Source organism: Chelonoidis abingdonii, chromosome 13, assembly GCF_003597395.2.
Source record: "Chelonoidis abingdonii isolate Lonesome George chromosome 13, CheloAbing_2.0, whole genome shotgun sequence".
Classification (NCBI taxonomy): domain Eukaryota; kingdom Metazoa; phylum Chordata; order Testudines; family Testudinidae; genus Chelonoidis; species Chelonoidis abingdonii.
Window position 1 is genome coordinate 13,814,165 of NC_133781.1, and position 18,181 is coordinate 13,832,345.

The window sequence follows — 18,181 nt, forward strand, 5'->3', positions numbered from 1 at the left end:
CTAACAGACAAACTTAAAAAGGGTATTCTCCTCCTGACATATACATGCAACTCCTAGAAGTTTATGTTCAATACATCCAGCAGAGAATATACAGCAGTTATCCACCCGACAAAGATACTTACCTTTACACAATAAAATATAAGAATCTAATTTTAAAAACCAACCATCTTTTTCCAGAAAATAATCTATTCAAAATTATACACCCACACATTTTACATTAAATGATAATGGCAGATTATGGAGATTGGCAACCCTCCAAGGAAAGCATGCTATGTTTGTAAACCATCTCTCTCTCTTTTGTAGTAATATTTCCTAAAAGGAACACTGCCCACTTGAACTAGTTTAACTATTTAAAAAAAAAAATCCATTTTCTGATACAGTACCTCCTCTTAAACAACATGTCCTGAAATGTACAACAATTATTGCTAAGAAAGCTTTTTCTGCTCCTTTGTTGATGTTTATAAAGGATTTTTCAGCAAGATTTTCAAAGGTATTTAGGCATCTTACTGCTATTGAGTTAGATGAGTAACTTCCTTTGAGGAATTGGGCTAAAATGACTAGCTAACTGAGTATACAGGGAATAGCATAACTGACTATACAAAATAAACGAACTGGGGAAAAAAATTGTCCCCTTTAACTTAAATTGGTTCCAGTAATGGTAGGTGTTCCCTGTAACAAGGCATACCACACTTCTCTCTGAGAAGTGTGGTATTTCAAGTTGATGGCTTCCCTTCAGCATTAAAACTATTGTTCCATCTCACACAGTCAACATGAACATAGTTTCTAATTAAAGCACTTAGTAAAAGTTCATTTTTCTTAATGGTGCCTTTCAACAGGAAATGTTTAATTCAAAGAAATGAAAGGCAGAGCCAAAAGCACACAGTAAGAAGAATGATGTAGTGGAGAGAGTACTGTGATCTAAGCACATGATTCAGAGCCAGGAACTCCTTAAATGCTAATCCTTGCTCAGACTCCTTCTGAGGCCTTGAACAAGACACTTAAGCCCTCTGTACCTCAGTTTCCCTATCTATAAAATTAAATAATACGTGCCTCTCTCACAGGGAGAATGTGAAACTGAACAGGTTAATGGCATGTGCAGAGAGGTACCAATTTTGCTTCCCTCAACCAGCAGTGTGCAACAGGCCCTGGTAGAATTCACACTCAGGGGAGGGCAGGCAGTACTTGCACTACTCATCTCTCTCACAGTTCTGCTGGATAACAACAGCTTTAAGTTGCAGTTGGGACTCCATACGAGAACCCTTATGTCAGATTGCCTAGGGGATGCAGTGATACAGGACATTCCATATCCAGCTTGGCCACACTCTCCCCATCTACACTGCCCACTTTTGTGGCTACGCCAGCTCCCTGGCAGAGGAGAAGCTGTGTGTGCCATGTGGTACCAAACCCGCTGTTCTCCAGGCACATTTTCTGTCATCACAGCAGCCTGTTTAACTCAGAGCTGAATCTAGCTCTATGTCTGCAAAGCATCTGAACAGTGCTATAGCTGCCAAGTATTACTACATACAGGAAAGGAGGAGGTGTACTGTAAGATTCAGAATCCTTGAAATATAGAACCCAAAAATCTTATGCTCTACAAGATACCCTACTAGAACTGCACTATTTTTATTTCTATAGTGATAAATGGGGGACTGTACAATGCTGCAGAGTTAGGGACTCAACTTCTCACCAGGACAAGCAGACGCAAACATTGGTAAGGCATGTTCCTCCTGGTTCCGCTGTCGATACCGCTGCACAAATTCCTTCTGGCTCTCCAGGATACTGAAATCAGCAGCTATAGTGGTGTCAAATACATAATGCACCCCTAAGAAAGAAAAGGACAAGAATATGTGATGAATTAACTTCTGGAGTGTTTTGCATCTCACAGACCTTCTTCCCCATCTTCAGGCTTTTAAGTAACCTTTAAAAAAAATCAAAGAAACAATGCACAAACCCTGCTACTCTCCAGTTTGGGGCATACTTTTAACACCTGCAGCATACTTTAACAACAAAACAATAAAACTGAAAGGACATTGTCTGTGTCACAGATTTTTAAAAAGCCGCTGACTTGTTAATAATAGGATTCCCTTCAAAGCTTCAAAAGGAAATCTGTTTCCTTATAGAAAGTTTGCTCTTTAGTGCACACTTACACTCTGTTGCAGAACTGGGCTGCTGGCAATGACTCAAACTATGAATATCCCTGCAATGGGACAACCTTCCACTGATGCACTTGCCTAAATACTTATAAATACCTGCACAACGTTCTGTATATCACCAAAGGCCTCCCATCTATTTACCTGTCAGTGTATTTCTATAAAGCTGTAAAATATTATCTGTACCACTGTACCTAGTATAATATATTCCCAAATAATGTAAATAATCTAAAATAAATTTGGGGCCCACCAACACTTATAGCATTCCTTTCAGATAATTATTTCCCTTATTAATGGGGGAAAAACAGATCAGTTACACACACTTATAACATTTGTTCTGTGGAAAACTATGACATAGTTCTTGGAGGAGGAAAAGCTTCTTCTTTTCCCTATTATTTAAGTAGGAAAAACTATAGGAAAGAGGACGTTTTAGCAAAATGGTATACATATACGAAGTGTTAGGAGACATCAAAAAAAAGTATAGTTTTAATATCAAATAAAGAGACTGATCACTGCTTGCTGAAGATTGTTGAAACAGTAGTGAACAGGAACAAGGAAGCAGAACTTCTATGACTATTATCAGTATTCAAACTCTCAAACGATTGGTCTGATAGCACGAGGGGTAAAATTCCCCTCAGTAAAAGGTATATGGGGAATTCCGGCTTCACTGAGCTCAATGACAAAACTTCTATTGACCTCAATATGGCCAGGATTTCCCCCCTGGACTGGAAATTAGACTGACAGTCACTGGTGTTATTTCTAATAATCTTTTCCATAACTAAAACTTCTCAATTTCTTTCAGAACAGTTACTCACAGTTGGTGGTTCCTTCTGCTTCCACTTGGCAAAATTTCACATGTTGCAGTGCTTGACAGCCGGGTCAATAGCTTTACTTTCCTTACCTCACAGTGGCCCTTTAATGGCACTCACCACCCCCTAGCAGGCTGCAAGATGGTTCAGAACTGGCTGCTTTCTTAAACAATTTGTAACATTTCTTTCCAAAATTACTTTGTCTTCAGACAGTTACAGCAAATAAAGAGTTAGGTCCCCGTATTTCCACAGCACCCATTTTTGCTCCTGCTACATACATTTTTCAGTTTAAGTCATATAGGGGCAAAAAGAACTCTGAAAAAGTACTTTGTAAGATCTCTCTTTGATAGTGATGAAGATGGATTTGGAGAATGGCTGCATCCTAGTCTATCACTCCTGCATAGAATAACCACCTGTCCCGAATTGGGGTTGGGGAGCCGAAGCAGTTCTGAAATGCAAAATTCAAGTCCTAGTCCTGGATTGAATGACTCTGAGACAGCATTTGTCTCGGATTTGTGGTGCTGCTTCACACCTGCCTGAGACTCAGGAGAAGCACTAGCCGTTTCTCGGTGCGGGGCCTGAGATGGGTCTTAGATCCCCTTGCCACAAGGCCCCATCACTTGCTCATCCTCTCCCCACCAAGGCCCTACTCCCTGGCCGGCTGGAAGCTGGAGTCAGGCCATAGTTCCAGGGAGCTCAGGCCATTGTGGGGAGCCGCAGACCATCCACCTGCCCCTGGTGGCATGCCCCAGGGGGCAGGGACATGGGCCGGGGACTGCTCTTGGGCACCCTGGCCCCCTGATTTTGCCTTGTGAAAAGGTGGTCACCCTACTCCTGCACATTTGCAATTTCCTGCCCCAGTGGGACTGCCTACATATAACTATAGTTCTCTTCTAAAATCAGGGTTATCAGCCACCTCTAACAGGAAAGAAATAAACCCACAGTCCTCTAGCTAGCTCGGATACCCATAGCAGTGAAGCTATTGCAGCATGGGTTTCAGTGCAGGCTATACAAGCTCACTCAGGACCCAGGGTACTTACTCAGACAGCTGCCCTACATCGAAGTGAATATTGCTGCAGCTTCAATGTTATCAGTACCCAAATTAGCTAGATTAAAGCTAGCTCAGGGATGTCTACACATGTTGCAGTCATGTCTCTGGTTGTAGTGAGACATACTTTCAGTCTCAATGTCAATAGTCCAGACCTTGGTCACAGAACTACAAACGTGTGCATGTCTGATGGAGGAAAAACAATTTGTTAAAGAAACAGATTTCAGTGTGAAGCTTCTGAAGAGTCATTAGAAACAAAAGTGACTTAAAGAAGTCTATGGAAGATACCTCAATATATCCTTAAACTCTCTTCCCAACCCCTACTGCACTACCTCAAGAACATTTCTGGGATGGGCACTGTTATGTCACAACAAATAACTTAGAATATATCCTTTCAAAACAGTCTCTTATGACTGGGCAGTGCTGCAAAATTCTGCCAGGGAAGAAAGAAACCCAAGATAACCCTGCTGTGTTCTCCCAGTGTAATAACGAATCAGAACTTACCAAGACTTTTGAGGAAACCACAGAGTCTCTTGGCTGCATCGTTTACACAGAGACGGAATTTAGCAGCAAAATAAGGCAATGACTGAGTGCATACAGACACTGCCAACACTTTGTGTTTTGAGGTATCACATTTCTGGAAAATCAACAAAGCATGCAGGTGGATTATTACAGCATCATAAGATCCCTCTCCATCTCATTCCCTCCCCATCCCCAAGAGTCACTCCTCTAACTTCCTAAGCTTCAAACAAACATATCATGAAAGCCCCAATGAAGCAAATACCATCCTTCTTACAGAGAATGGAATGGAATTTCCTTCTGGTTCTGTCAATCAGCTGGAGAAGTTGCTGTTGTAGGACTCAAGGAATTCCATCCCTCCCAGGACAACCCTATCCTTGGCTTGTTAAGCAGGCAAGGAGAGTTAGAGAATCAACACTTACAGGGTTCTGATAACTAAGGGAAGCATAACGCTCCCAAAATATGGGAAGAGCTTAGAAACAAACATAGGTGTTTAGATTAAGGTTTACAGGAGCACAGAGATTTGAAATTTTAAATGTGATCCTTCAAACTAAGGATGTGATCCTGAGAGATGCCCAGTGGCCTTAATTTCAACAGGAATTGAGGGCATTCAGCAGGACTGGACCCTAAGGAAACCAACCCAGCAATGCTACATATGCACAATCAAGTGTGTTTGGTTGAAGAAAAAGATTGATGTGGAAAGGTAACATTCTGGTGAGGATGACATCATCTATGTGAAAATGCACACTGTGTGTTTTAGTTACGACATGTTACCTGTCACGTATGTTCCTCACCAATGGTATTGGAAGACTTAAAAGATACAAGAGATAAAACAGGAATACAGAAATCCTGCACCAGATGACTTAATAGAAATTAGAACTGGAAGAAAGCAATGATTCTGCTACATTTAAATCTTTGTCTGTCTCACACTTACACAACCACATCATGCTATAGAATCAAACCAGTCCTAAAAACTGGCTAGAATATTCTGGGAGGAATCCTTACACTGATAATACTTAGATACACCTCTACCCCGATATAACGTGACTCAATATAACATGAATTCGGATAATACGCGGTAAAGCAGCATTCCGGGGTGGGGTGGGGGGCGGCGGTGTGCTCCAGTGGATCAAAGCAAGTTCGATATAACACGGTTTCACCTATAACACAGTAAGACTTTTTGGCTCCCGAGGACAGCGTTATATCGGGGTAGAGATGTATATCAAAAAGGTGGCGAGAACAGTATCAATTTCAATTAAAAATAAAATTTTAAAAGTAGCTGCTGCCTCCTGGGTGAGAGTACAATAGTCTGGAGTGGTAGATCATTAAGTCAATGTCAAGATCAGCAGACTCAAGTATGGTGTGTATTAGGAAGGCTACCAAAGAACTACTCTCAGCAATAACATGTCACTGTCTTTGTGTCAGACAGAAGCTATGATTTTATTTATTTTGCAAAAGGAAAAAGAACCCAAGATACAGCAAAAAGATACTCTTCTGAATACACACCTTTCAAATGTGTCTGGTATCCTTCATACCTTAAAGCACGTACTAGAAACTAATGGGACAATTCTCTAATTTTTCCAGTCAGGTTTTTGATAATTGATAATTTCATACCTTGCGCATACTGTTATCTCATACTTTCACCATGATCACAAAAACCAGAATGCCTCCAACACTCGAGAAACGTGTATTTAACAATACTATAACTGCACACCCTACAGTTTATTACTGAAGTTATGAGATAATCATCATGCTTTGCCCTACAGCGTCTTACTTATGCCTTACAGAATACATCTCATAAAATTTAGATTACAGCCATGATCTTACTTTCACTGATGAAGTGCTTTAACTGCTATACTATTCAAGGGTTTTTAGTTATCATTGAAACTGCTTAGACACTATCTCACATCCTTCCTCTTACACAAATTCCTGCATGCTTTGTCACTTTACCTTGTTAAGGTTGAGTATGCGAAAGAATTCCTTCTGATTCTGCTGGAAAATCCTGACACCTTCCTCTGATGTCACACAGTTGTCACAAGCTAGGCAGTCACTAAGGAATATTTTAGCACCAGCCAATTTATGAAATTCATTTTTCTGGAAATGAAAGGAGATCGGATAAGCTAACTTTCAGGGCCTTTGCACTGACTTATTTAAACTCCAACTGTAGTTCTGTTATTTTGTTAAAAATACAAGATTGTCCCCCTCATGTGTGCGTGTAACATTTAAAATTAGAAAATGGTCTGTTCAGTACTTCGATTTCTCTGCCCCGTCATTATTAAACTGTATTATTATATACCAAAGCATTCTGAGATATTGTGTAGTATCGTTAAGAAGACAGTAGTTGCAAAAAAATTCAAACTCAGAATTTTAAAGTTAAGCATCTAACCAATATCCATATTTAGGCACTTGAAGTGGCTTCATTTGCAGAAGCATCAAGCATAGAATCCATCAACTTCACAGACAGTTGTGAGTACTTACCTTCTCAGGCTTCTTCAATGCCTAATATGGACTTATATAATTAACATAAGACATCCAAGTCTGAAAATGTTGGCGACAGTTTTTATTAAGGCACAAAACAAAGGAAAGGTCATATCGTGATCACTTGAGTCAGGCAAACTGTCTCAGTGGCCTAAACAAGATGAGTCCCATGTCTATGGCAAGCAGGATTTGGCCCTAAAGTTGCATTGTCTTTGTGTTACATTATATGAATGACAGCTCTGTAAGGGATCTGGGGGTCATAGTGGACCACAAGCTAAACATGAGTCAACAGTGTAACACTGTTACAAAAAAAGCAAACATAATTCTGGGATGTATTAGCAGGAGTATTGTGAGCAAGACACAAGAAGTAATTCTTCTGCTCTACTCCACACTGATTAGGCCTCAACTGGAGAATTGTGTCCAGTTCTGGACACCACATTTCAGGAAAGATGTGGACAAATTGGAAAGTCCAGAGAAGATCAACAAAAATGATTAAAGGTCTAGAAAACATGACCTATGAGGGAAGAGTGAAAAAATTGGGTTTGTTTAGTTTGGAGAAGAGAAGATAGAGAGGGGACATGATAACAGTTTTCAAGTACATAAAAGGTTAGTACAAGGAGGAGGGAGAAAAATTATTATTCTTAACCTCTGAGGATAGGACAAGAAACAATGGGCACAAACTGCAGCAAGGGCGGTTTAGGTTGGACAGTAGGGAAAACTTTGTATCAGAGTGGTTAAGCGCTGGAATAAATTGCCTAGGGAGGTTGTGGGAGCTCCATTGTTGAGGATTTTTAAGAGTGGGTTGGACAAACACTAGATAATACTTAGTCCTACTTTGAGTGCAGGAGACTGGACTAGATGATCTCTCAAGGTCCCTTCCAGTTCTATGATTTATGGATGGAACATTGTTTGTTTGTTAGTTTGAGAGAGGAGGAACTTCTGCAAAGGAGAGAGAGAGAGAGAGAGAGAGAGAGAGAGAGACTTCCAGACCCTTTGCAAACTCTCAAACGAAAAGTGTTATTCAGTGTAATTTAGCAAACCAAGTATGAGACCTATATCATCATTACCTCTTTCACCTATAGTTAGAACATACTTTTGTATGGTTTGAAGTGCCAAGCACCCTCCTCCTTCTCTTTCAAAAATAACTCACACAATTAAGAAATTTGTAGGATCAATTTTTGCATGGAAACTGTTGTCCTGTATATTGCATTTGCCTCGAGTTGATCCTACAAACTCTGACCTGTGAGTAACTTTTACTCAAGTATTCCATTCTCTTCATTTGGACCACTCATGGGAGTAACGATTTCATAGGTTGGACTGGATCAGGTCAGATGCAGCCTAAACGTCTACAGATTTCACTTAGAGATAAAGGCGTTCAGCCCCTTGAATGATCAGGCCCTTAAAATGCACGATGCTTTTTTCGGAGGGGAAGGGAGACACCAACACTTAAAATGACATGGTAAGTATTAGCTGCATGTCATTCTGTAATTATGAACCACGTTTATTTGAAGGAGGAAAAAATGCAAAAAAAGCTTGATTGAGATACAATAAAAACAGGCACAAGCCCCCTCCACTTTTTTTTTTTTTTTTTAAAGATTTGAGGAAGCATTTTCAGCCTTTTCGACTCTTTCTACAAAGTCACTGAAATAAATTATCTTGTGGGTGCTCTGCACTGAGTGCTATATTTTCAATTTCATTCTTCTTAAGAAATCATCAATATAATGAACTTGTTTTTCATAGCTGTTGAATACTCACGTATCCCATTGACTTTAACTGGAGTTCTAGGTGCTCAACACTTTTGGAAAAAACAAACTATGTTTGAATCCCTATCTCTAGAGCCCTACGTGGATACAAAATCTGTATCCGCATCTGATCCACAAAAATGATCTGCAGATATCTGTATCCGTGGATATCTGCAGATTTGCAAAGCTTTAGATATAAAATTTGGATTGGGTTTGATCTGCGATCTGCAAAAATGGCCATAAAGTGGATATCCACGGATTTTCAGGGCTCTCCCTATTCCAGCTCCCTTCTGGAGTATTTTCTGTGAATAGTTCTTACATGTATGCACTGTACTTATAAACCCAAGTCCTACATTTATTTATATATAGCTTATCCTAACATTTACTTATTCTTTTCCAGGGCACAGAACAGAGAAGGATAAAAGTCAAAGCAACAATATACCTTAGATTAATAAAATCATTTAAAAAAAGGAACATTACCTCCTCGTTTTCATCATTTGTGCTCAGTGGATCAACCAATGTATTTTGCTTGTCATCATTTTTCTGTTTTTTACTACATTCCTGAATGAAACAATAGAAATGTGTCTTATAAACCAAAAAACACTACTCCAAAAACATGTTTTTTAAACTAGGTCTGTGACTTCAGATTGTGTATTACATTTTTCCAACATGTTATTACAATGAAAACATTGATGGGAAGTTCACCTCCTTGGCTTTTACATCTCTGAGTGTATTTTTAACAATGGGGGCAGGGATAAGGAAAGAGAACAGGGAGTAATGTACTGCAGTATATACGGCAACCAGTATAGCAGGGGTGGCCAACCTGTGGCTCTGGAGCCACATGCGGCTCTTCAGAAGTTAATATGCGGCTCCTTGTATAGCACCGACTCCAGCTGGTGCTAAAGGTGCCAAGTTTCCCATGCACGGGGGGTGCTCACTGCTCAACCGCTGGCTCTGCCACAGGCCCTGCCCCCACTCCACCCTTCCCGCACCCTCCCCTCGGCCTGCCTTGCCCTTGCTCTCCCCCCCCCCCCCCCAATCAGCCTCCTCCATCCCAGGAAACAGCTGATCAGGAGGTGCGGGGAGGGGACGAAGGGGGAGGCGTGATCCTCCTCAGGATGGGCAGGAGGAGGTGTTGGAGGCAGGGGGGCTGATGGGGGACTGCTGACGTATTACTGTGGTTTTTTGGCAATATATATTGGTAAATTTTGGCTCCTTCTTAGGCTGGCCACCCCTGCACTACAGTGTGCCATAAAATAGTCACCTAAAGCCATTTGAAATGTAATCAGAATCTAATGAAAATTGCATAAAAAATCATGTCACACACAAAAAATCAGCTTCAGTAGGTTACCCTAAATGTCATTCACATCACAACTTGCCCAGAGAAATAAATATAATTAAACCTTTCCTGGAAAAAAACAACAGGTTATAAATTATTATATGAATTGAATCCGTAAGGTCAACTACAAGAGGCAAGTCCATTTGGAAGTATGCACTGTGTAGTGGCTTTCTGTGACCTTGTAATCTTTAACCAAATTCTACTACTACACCACCGTCTCAGAGACAATGTATAAAAAAGTTCAAGTCACTTAACTGTGCACTGGCTGCAACTTAGCCTCGCCCTGCGGTATAAAGTTAAGCCCCTCCAGCTACCCTGCGGTATAAAGTTAAGCCTCTCCAGCGGCCCAGACTTGCTTTACTTATTCAAAAATGGAAACCCCTTGAAACACAAAGGCTCCTCACATTATGTAACAGATCAAGCAAGTGAGTGTCTGAACAGAGGGTGGAGTCAAACTACTTACTGTTTCCAATGCGTAAAGTCGTAAGAAAATAGCACTTACCTTTTTGGTGCAGTTTTCACACTTCATCTGTGAAGGTCTTTGTATTACTTTTTGGTATGTATGTCTATTCAATGTTAAAAGGAGATTTTCTTACTACAGAAGAGTGTGGATTCTCTTTATTCTACAGGCAGAAGAAGAACGGAGGAAGCAGACGGAGGAGTTCAATGACTCTGCTTCTCAGCTCTCTGCAATGATAAAGGCACAAAGAGCAAGAAATTAGCCAGCTCCCCCTTCCAATTCCTGTTGCCTTTTGTTGTTATTAGTATTGCCCTGCTGCCCTCTTATGGCACTCCTCCTGATTGGCACTTTCAAAAGCCATCGAGATGCCCTGGAGTGGGAGGGTCTGACTGCACAGCAGCCAATTCGGTCTTCCTGTGGGTGGGAAGGACCTTTAGCTTCTTAAGACTCTATAATGGAACGGTTTAAAAATATATAATCATCACACCACACATTAGAGAATTTGCTTACATTGTAATGAGCAACAAATACCGCAGAAGAAAAGCTTTTAGGAAGATCAGTGGGGTGGATGCAGGGCCTGCAACCATCATGATTAATGGCTTTAATGTACCGTACAGAAACATTCCCCTTCCCCTCCCCCACCCCCTTGACATGCTCAGAATACAAATCCGTAACCTATGATCCTGATTCATGTTCATTCTGTAGATTCTGGCAGCGAATACATGTTGCTCTGGGGATCGGTGACTTTGGTCATCCCTGTATTTTGCACAGTGGCAGCAATTTTTGACACTACATGCAATTGATGCGACATTAACATGCAAAACAAGGGTGGTAAAAGGGGTCACCCCTGCACAAGCAGAAGAGATTGTATCTTGCTCTAAGCCACGAGGAAACGTGGGACACTGCTTCTCGAGGGAAAGCACAGCTCTCTTAATAATGGTGGGAGTGTTACATAGACAGAGCCGGTATAGACTGTCTTGCTCTAACATCAAAAGGGGGGGAACAACAGGTTCACACCGCCACAATGGAGGAGGAAAAACTGCTTTTGATTTGAGTCTCGTGAATGTGTTGGCGCCTCATTCTCTGCTCAAGTGTTTAATAGCCCCCCTTTTACTCACACACACAAACCTCTCTTCTCTTATCCCAGTGATTACACAAATTGCTCCGTGTGGGGCACCTTAAGCCTTGAATTCTGATCATTTGCAATTAAACGATTCATGATTCTCACTACCATCATCGATTTCTTTTTCGCAAAGTCAGCACAAGACTAACAATTTCCCACTGTCACAACCGCAGTACATTGCTTGGCACCCAGATGCAGAACAAAGGGGGGAGAAATCTAACATTTTTTATGTCTGTACAAACACTATCACAAGCTGTAACAAAATTACCACCGTGCAGCTAAAGGAATGAAAGAGAAGACTCAGAAAGGAAGGGAAAAGAATCAGATACTGTACCTTGCTGCTTGCTTCATTTAACCTACAGTAAATTATGTCCTGGCTGCTAGAAATTAAATAGCATGAGGTAAAGTCTGGAGCATGTTGCAGATATTAAAGAGATCCATGTATATATTAGGGGAGAAAAACTAGGCAACAAGGGTAGGGAGGCAAGCACAGGCTCCAGAAAAAGAAGCGAAGTGCTCTTCTTTTTCACCAATTATTTAATATAAAGTCTTTCTGTCCTGCTTGTGCCCTGAGCGGCTCCCCTGGCAGCCTCCACTCCCTCCCTCCCACTCAGTCAGAAGTGTTCATTGTAGACCTGAGCGCTGTCACGTAGTCCCAGGCAACTGCAAGGGACAGCGCCTCTCTGCTGCAGAGGAAGTAAAGGTAAGGCCTCATTCTCACAGCTCGGCTAGGACAAGAGTGGGAGCAACAGCAGCAAAGAAGCTTCAAGACTGACATTCACACATTGCTAAAGGGCACTGCTTTGTTTGTACACACTTCCCCACTCCATACAGGATGTGCTTTTCTAGCACCTCAAAAGCAGAAACTAACCTGAAGTTCCACAGATCTCCTTGAGATTTTTTGTGTTGACATATTAATGAAGCTTTCTGTGTTGCCTTTTTTCACCATGACTATTAAAAAAGAAACAGTTTGATATAACCTCTCATCTAAATTGTTGACTGACTTGTCCTGATCCTGAAGGCTGTGCCTTCTGTACATATATTGATTTCAATAAACAATAAATGAACACAACTGCACTATTTGCCTGTGTCTTCCTTGAGAGAGAAATATTAATTGCTTCTATATTTTGTTCACTTGCAATAACAAAAATTGCAGGAAAGCAGCTTTGCCCACACCCTGCAGTGAGAAGGGAAGCTGTTTGTAGGCTGTATTTGGCCCTTTTGGTGTTCCAAGCATAATTTAAAGTGCTGTTATAGATCAGAAAATAGCATACAGTGGAAACATATAAACTTTGTAATTATGCACAGTATTATGGAGCCTCATAGATCCTCTGCATGACAACTGTACTCACATGCCCCTTAAGGAGACAGTTAACATTAATGGCAAATCATTGACATACAGAGAGATTGGAATAGATTTTCCTGCTGTTCTTGCATTTGTTTGTAATATTCAACAATTACACAAGGGAAAAACTGCATTCTTTTTTCCTTTTATTTTTTTCCTCTCTGGATTTAGGAAAGTTATGGAAAAATCATATTACTACAGCTAAATACAATGCAAATGATAATTTCCTGTTTCTATAACTCTGGTTTTCGTGATTTAGTAAGCACAGTACATGTGATTTTACGTTTCACTTCTCTTTTGTGACCTTTTACATTTTAAAGGCTAAAAAGTGACAATGACCTTGAATCTGTTTTCATGCAGATCCCAACTGGAAGCCTCAGCTATAATGGTATTATTTATCACAAAAGTTTTCCTTCCCAAAACAACAGATACACCCAACTCCATGAAAAAGACTTCTACAATTTCAACTGCAGATCCTTATGCATCTGGATCACAGGTTCAGAATTTTCAGACATTAACACAAAGGTCAAATTCAATATTGGGATCTCTTCTCCATTTTATCCTTTTTCAAACAAACAAAAACAAACAAATGTGCAGCTATGCACATCTGTGCAGGAACATAAAAATGGTCATGCTGGGTCAGACCAATGGTCCATCTAGTCCAGTATCCTGTCAGTGCCAGGTACTTCAGAAGGAATGAACAGAACAAGTAATCATCAAGTGATCCATCCCCTGTAGCCCATTCCCAGCTTCTGGCAAACACTTCAGAGTCTGTGCATTGTGTGAAGTAGTACTTCCTTTTGTTTGTTTAAAACCTGTTACTCTTAATTTCATTGGGTGACCCTTGGTTCTTGTAAAAACCTAAGGTAGAAATTTAAAGACTAATTTTGGGTGTCTCTGTTTTTGGGTGTCCAACCTGAGACATCTGTGACCTCAGACATTTATGGCCAGAGGTGCCAGTATTTGCAATTCCCATTGCCTTTATTAGGAGTCATGAATTTTTGGCACTTCTGAAAATCAAGCCAGGACGTCTCACATTGGGGTTCCTGAAACTGAGGCATCCAAAATCAGTGGCCACTTTTGAAAATCTCAAGTGAATGTTACTGTACTCATAACGCAGGACTGGCACACAGCTCAGTTTGAGGTGTTATTTTCACAGCTGTGACAGTCAGCATTTCCTATTGTTTCTGCCATCTCTATCCCAGAGGCTGTCACATTCTATTTCACTCTCAATGTCATTTTTTTCCCTACGGATATCACACTCAGTCTGCAGCTATGAACTGTGGTTGAAGTTAGAAGTAAGTCTCTAAACATCTCAAGATGGAATTATGAGAGCATGGCACTCCTCACGGTATTTTCAGTTTGTGAAAGGGTTTCCTGACCCTTAGATGATAGTCTCCAAAGTTGGCACAATGATTCTTCCACAGTCAAACTAAATTATATATTTTTAAAATAAATATTTATTAACTTTTGCAGAGGAAATATTAAAGAATACCATACTCCCATTTTTTAAATGTTCCTGTTTTACTCATATGTCTTTGGATTCCTGTAGTAAAACAGCCACAATCCACATAAAAACTGCAAGCTTCACACAAACACATTCTGATAACATCTTGGACACAGGCTACATTTGACATTTTATAATTACGCAGTTATTTCTCTACTCCAGGAACATATACATAGATTTCCACAAGATCAGCTGATTCAACTGCTAAGAACCATCAGCTATTTTTGCTTTTGACTCTTCACATGCACCTAGAGAACTGGATGGGGGAAGGGGGGGCAATCAGGCTGAGAAGAGACTATAGGAGGAAGTGTAGCGTATGAGGAAGAGAGCGGACTCTAGGAAAGCCAGCAGAGATGTGGAGGACAGGCACAGTGAATGGATCTTAAAGGCTGAGTCAGGCTTTAGAAGGGGCAGGAGGGTCAGCAGGGATGTGTGAGGCAGGGGTGCCTGATGCAGAAATCCTGTGTCTCTGTGCTGGGGCATTAGCACTTGAAGGGATCCCCTGGCACTGCCGCCTCTACTCCCTGCCATGCTTAGGCTACAGAACCGTGGAGAAGCTTCATGCATCAATACCTTGACCCATAAAGGTTTGGCACTCCTGGTCACAACTGCCTCAGCTCTCTGGAGCACCAGTCAGTAGCACCATGAAGGCAGAGGGTATTTGTACTCAGCCATCATCATATCAAGTGGCAAGTGCTCCTTTCAGTGCTGCAACCTTGCTGTGGAAGAAGTAGAAGCAGCAGTACTGAGTGCACGCTTTAAGTGCCAGTGCCTTCATGCAGAGGCACTGGACTATCCCACACTGCTTGTATAGCTTTGCACATCCCGCCCCATCCACAGTCTCCCAACTCCTCCATTTCTAATTTCCTCTCTTGCTCCCCACTTACCCAGTCACCCCAGGGCTCTACCAGCTTCCCATTCACTCATGTCCAGCTGGAATCACATGTGAGAAAGCTTGTTAAAAGCAGCCCATACCAAATCAGCCTCTGAGTTGTCAGTAGCAGCTTTCCCCACAGCCAAGAATACTTTGAAAATTGTAAAAGGGGCAAATTTATGTTTTCACCCCTCACAACTGTCAGTTGTTTCAAGAACTGAAGAAAAGAACCTATCATGGAGTATGATATTGACCCAATGAGAAATCTTCAAGGTGCTCTAGCCCTTGAAAGTATATCTGTTATATGAGACTGTACAACAAACATTGCAGCATGCTCTATGCAGGCAAGAAGTCAGAACACGAAGAGAATTTTACTCGGTCCAATCCTCAACGATCCCAATCCTGCACTTCTTAATGGGAATTTTGCCTGAGTAAGGAGTGCAGGAGCAGGACTTATGCATGTACATTTTCTTTATTACAAATGAATGGGGATAACGAGTTTTACAGTGTGGCATCGGTTTTATTAGTAGAATTAATTCTAACACAGTCTCATTAAACCTAGAAGAGTAGGCAGAGGGAGACTTTTTTCCTTATTTCATAGTAGGATAATTATTCAGTTTACTTTATAGATAGTCAATTAATGATTTTCTATTTAGGCTATTTCTCTTCCACAAGTGAATATTATTGTACTATGAATATTCATAGATTCCAAGGCCAGAAGAGACTACAGTATTGTGATTATCTAGTCTAACCTCCTGTATACCATGGGCCATAGAACTTTCCCAAAATAATTTGTAGAGCAGGTCTTTTAGAAAAACATCCAATCTTAATTTTAAAATGGTCAGTGATGGAGAATCCACCAAACACCTTGGTAAGTTGTTCCAATGGTTAATTATTCTCAATGTCAAAATTTACACCATTTTTCCAGACTGAATTAGTCTAGCTTCAACTTCTAGTCATTGGATCATGTTATAACTTTCTCTGTTAGACTGAAGAGTCCATTATCAAATTTTTGTTGGTTATAGTCTATCGATACCTACATAAGCAAGTCACCCCTTAACCTTCTCTTTGTTAAGCAAAATAGACTGAGCTCCTCAAGTTTATCACTATAAAGCATGTTTTCCAATCCTTTAATCATTCTTGAGGCTTTTTACCCTTTGCAATTTATCAACATCCTTCTTGAACCACCAAATCTTTTTCAGTCAGTACTTCTCAGTATAGAGTTTCCCACCCTAGAAGTCTGGTCTACATTCTTTGTTCCTAGATGTATATACATATAGCCATATTAAAAAGCATATTCTTTGTTTGCACCCAGTTTACCAAACAATCCAGATCACTCTCTGTCAGTGACCTATCATCTTAATTTACCACTCCCCAAACTTTTGTGTCACCTGCAAACTTTGTCAGTGATGATTTTGTTTTCTCTTCCAGGTAATTCATAAAAATGTTAAATAGTATAAAACCGAGAACCAGTCCATGCAGGATCCCACTGAACACACACTTGTTTGATGATGATTCTCTGTTCAGAATTACATTTTGAGATCTATCAGCTAATCAGCATTTAATCTGTTTAAATGTGTGCCATGTTAATTTTGTATTGTTCCAATTTCTTTAATCAAAACATCATGATTCCAAGTCAAACACCTTACAGAAGCCTACATATATTATATCAACACTATTACCTTTATCAGCCAAACTTATACATTTAATTAAAGTTATCAAGTTAGTTTAACAGGATCTATTTTCCATAAACTCATGCTGATTGGTATTAATTATAGTAATATAATTAATTCCATATCAGCCACTTCATTATGTTGCCTGGGACTGATATCAGAGTAGACAGGCCTATAATTACCAAGGTCATTCTGTTTACCCATTTTAAAAATTAGCACAATATTAGCTTTCTTCCAATATTCTAGAATTTCCCTAATGTTCCAAGACTTATTGAAAATCAACATTAATGGCCTCCGTTAGCTCTTTTAAAACTCTGCTGATTTAAAAAAATGTCTAGCTTTAGTAGCTGCTATTTAAGATCTGTTTACATTAATTTATTATTTTATCCTAAATTATAAAGGTGTAATTTTTTTCCTAAACAAAAATTTAACAAACAAACAAAAATTTTAGGTCAGATTTTAAGCAACAGACAGGAAGAGTAAAGAGAGATAATGGATTAAGAAATGTCTGAGGAATCAATGTTTGTCAAAGCACATTTTATTATTAATAGTTATACTGATTTTAAAAGTACTAGAGAATTATCAACCCCTAGCATTAAAAAATCATGAGTCATTCCCCTCAAAAGCCATGAGATTGGCTTCAAAATCATGAGATGTACAAAAATAATAATTTTGGGATTCTTATTTGCCTTCTGGTTTTGGAGCCTTACGGTTTGCATTTTTTAGCTTGTCTACATAACCTTGAGGACTAGCAACGTACTTATAAAAATATATAAGATGAGATCATCATATAATATAATAACTCTAGGAGCTGGGGGTTTAAGAAAAACAGGAAATATTGCAAGACATTTGATAAAAGGACAAGAAGTGGCAACACTGATACAATTTAGCACTAGCTTAAAAGTGCAAAACAAAATATACTGTTTCTAATAAAAATTCACAAGGTATAGTAGCCTAATTTATTTTACTGGACGAACAGAAAGTATGTTTGCGTGAATACAAACCTTTGAACCAAAGAAGTGCTGTTATCTATCTCCAAATTCATGCACAAGTAGTTGTTCATATACAGACACATATATATTAACAGCAAACACAGAAAAAAAGTGGTTTTTTT

General features: G+C 39.9%; 1 protein-coding gene across 1 annotated transcript in view; it reads right to left on the reverse strand.

Moving 5' to 3' along the window:
• NARF (nuclear prelamin A recognition factor) overlaps nt 1–12,292 on the reverse strand; it is a 30,259-nt gene extending 17,967 nt beyond the window's left edge. Inside the window, exons 1-6 of the mRNA XM_032792758.2 lie at nt 12,003–12,292; nt 10,588–10,772; nt 9,227–9,307; nt 6,477–6,620; nt 4,512–4,644; nt 1,688–1,822 (exon numbers count right to left, since the gene is read on the reverse strand). Coding sequence (XP_032648649.1) covers nt 1,688–1,822; nt 4,512–4,644; nt 6,477–6,620; nt 9,227–9,307; nt 10,588–10,614 — 520 coding nt within the window. The 5' untranslated portion in view covers nt 10,615–10,772; nt 12,003–12,292. The remainder of the gene's footprint in view (nt 1–1,687; nt 1,823–4,511; nt 4,645–6,476; nt 6,621–9,226; nt 9,308–10,587; nt 10,773–12,002) is intronic.
• Nucleotides 12,293–18,181: the final 5,889 nt, after the last annotated feature.